Source organism: Anabas testudineus, chromosome 24 (genome assembly GCF_900324465.2).
Source record: "Anabas testudineus chromosome 24, fAnaTes1.2, whole genome shotgun sequence".
Taxonomy (NCBI): domain Eukaryota; kingdom Metazoa; phylum Chordata; class Actinopteri; order Anabantiformes; family Anabantidae; genus Anabas; species Anabas testudineus.
This window is the reverse complement of record NC_046632.1, coordinates 10,470,525-10,472,348: the sequence shown is the minus strand read 5'-3', so window position 1 is coordinate 10,472,348 and position 1,824 is coordinate 10,470,525. Positions and strand designations below refer to the sequence as shown.

Sequence of the window (1,824 nt, the reverse complement as noted above, 5' to 3'; positions counted from 1 at the left end):
AACTTCTATGTTTGTTGTTTTGTTTCTAAGAATAATAGTTTGAAAAAAATATCTGTAATTGTATTTTACTCGAGAATGTCCGCAGTATGGTTAATTAGGACTATGAAAGTGTATAATAAATAATTTTTTACTGAGATTATTGTCGTGTAACTTGGGAACTTTTGTCTGTACATTCATTTTTTAATATTGCACATTTGTAATTAGTGAAATACAAATATACATGACAAACGCTAGTCGCGTTCGTGACGTAAATCAGCTGCGACACACAATCTCCTTCCGCGTTTTTGTCTTGTTTACATGAGAGTTCAGTCAGTTAGTACAGTGACTTTAGTGTTTTCTGAAGATGACGGTCCAGAAAGCAGAGAATATCAGCTCCATACCCATCGATGCATTCAGTAATCTAAGAATAACGTCGATTTGGACATTTCTCATGTCTGTAAGTTCAATTTTTTAAGTTAGTTATGAGGTTAGCTTAACGTTAGCCACCATAGCTAATAGCTAAGTTAAGTCGGTTACCTTCATTGTAGAAGTTTGGAGAGGTATATTTCAGTTCGGTAACCAAGTCAGTTATACTGACGGGTGTTATTTCTGTTTTAGGTGCAGTGGTCGGAGCCGTGGCTTGTCGGTTTGTTGGTGTTTCATGTTGTGTGTTTGTGCCTAACTGTGGTCACCTGCAGATACTACAGAGCCCAGATCTGCCACTTCCTGCTCATGGGTACGTGGATAAGAAAATGACAAGAAATATTCAGCTTACTTAATGTAAAATATTGATGTACAGTATCATTAGCTGCTGATTTAGTTCTAGCTGATAGTAACTTTGATTTATTTGTAATAAATGCCTATTTAGCTTACCTTCTTGTATTCCACTAATTCTCTTCACAGTTGCCCTGGTGTATAGTGCTGAATATCTGAATGAACTAGCTGCCATGAACTGGAGGTGAGGCTATTACTACAGGAATCTTTTAATACCATAGGTTAAAATTGTATTATTATTATAAATTTAGCAATACACACATGCTGTTATCTTTTGCAGGTCATTTTCTAAGTTCCAGTACTTTGATTCCAAGGGCATGTTTATATCTTTGATCTTTTCAATTCCTCTTCTTCTTAATACTGTCATCATTGTGGTAAGTTCAGCTTGTTTTCCATGTTGTCAAATCCCAAAAAATATTGAAAATACTACTTAACACCTGTTCATGTGAATCTTTGTGTATGCTACATAACTACAGGCACTGTGGGTGTACAGAACCTTTTCCACTATGACTGAGCTGAAGACACTCCAGCTGAAGCGAAAGGCTTTGAGACAGAGGAGAGAGAAGAATGACTGATCCCTTTCATTCTGTTTATTAATGAGGTTTTTGGAGAAGGAACTAACAATCCCTGCTTTGCTAATCCTTAATTTTGGAGCTTGAAGGCAGAGGATTTGTCAGTGCCAGGACCGCATGCCTGTTTTAAGTAATGACTGTTGGATGGTGCTCCTGAATATACTGTACATTATAGGATTTACAAGGACCAAAAGATAATAATGGTTTTGCATTTTGTGTTGTGTAAAGTGTGTTAAATGGTTTGAAAAATATAAAGCATTTTTGAATTATGTTAATGTGACTGTTTTATAATTGCACGTCAAGAACTGGACAAAAACAGCATAGATGTTGGAGAAACAAATAAGGTGTTATCTGCCATCCTTGTTCACAAAAGAAAGATATATGGATATGTATATAAACATTTTAGAAGAATGTATAATACATTTTTTATGCAGGTGATTCAAGTGATTCTAGGTCACCATTTCCCATAGGCCTTTTTCACATTTTGACTGACTAACTT

At 35.5% G+C, this 1,824-nt stretch overlaps 1 protein-coding gene across 1 annotated transcript; it reads left to right on the top strand.

Annotated features, from left to right (window-relative positions):
- The first annotated feature begins 257 nt into the window (after nucleotides 1-257).
- Nucleotides 258-1,600, top strand: tmem18 (transmembrane protein 18). Its single transcript, XM_026340765.1, has 5 exons — nucleotides 258-436; nucleotides 598-715; nucleotides 883-937; nucleotides 1,034-1,127; nucleotides 1,230-1,600. The coding sequence occupies exons 1-5, from the start codon at nucleotides 344-346 to the stop codon at nucleotides 1,326-1,328; spliced, it is 459 nt and encodes a 152-aa protein (XP_026196550.1). The 5' UTR covers nucleotides 258-343; the 3' UTR covers nucleotides 1,329-1,600.
- Nucleotides 1,601-1,824: the final 224 nt, after the last annotated feature.

What these genes read in the sequence shown, in the direction of transcription:
- tmem18 (XM_026340765.1), top strand. Translation starts at nt 344, where the DNA reads ATGACGGTCCAGAAAGCAGAGAATATCAGCTCCATACCCATCGATGCA. An exon ending in TTTGGACATTTCTCATGTCT is followed by an intron (nt 437 to 597) that starts GTAAGTTCAATT and finishes TTTCTGTTTTAG; the next exon opens with GTGCAGTGGTCGGAGCCGTG. An exon ending in TTAATACTGTCATCATTGTG is followed by an intron (nt 1,128 to 1,229) that starts GTAAGTTCAGCT and finishes ACATAACTACAG; the next exon opens with GCACTGTGGGTGTACAGAAC.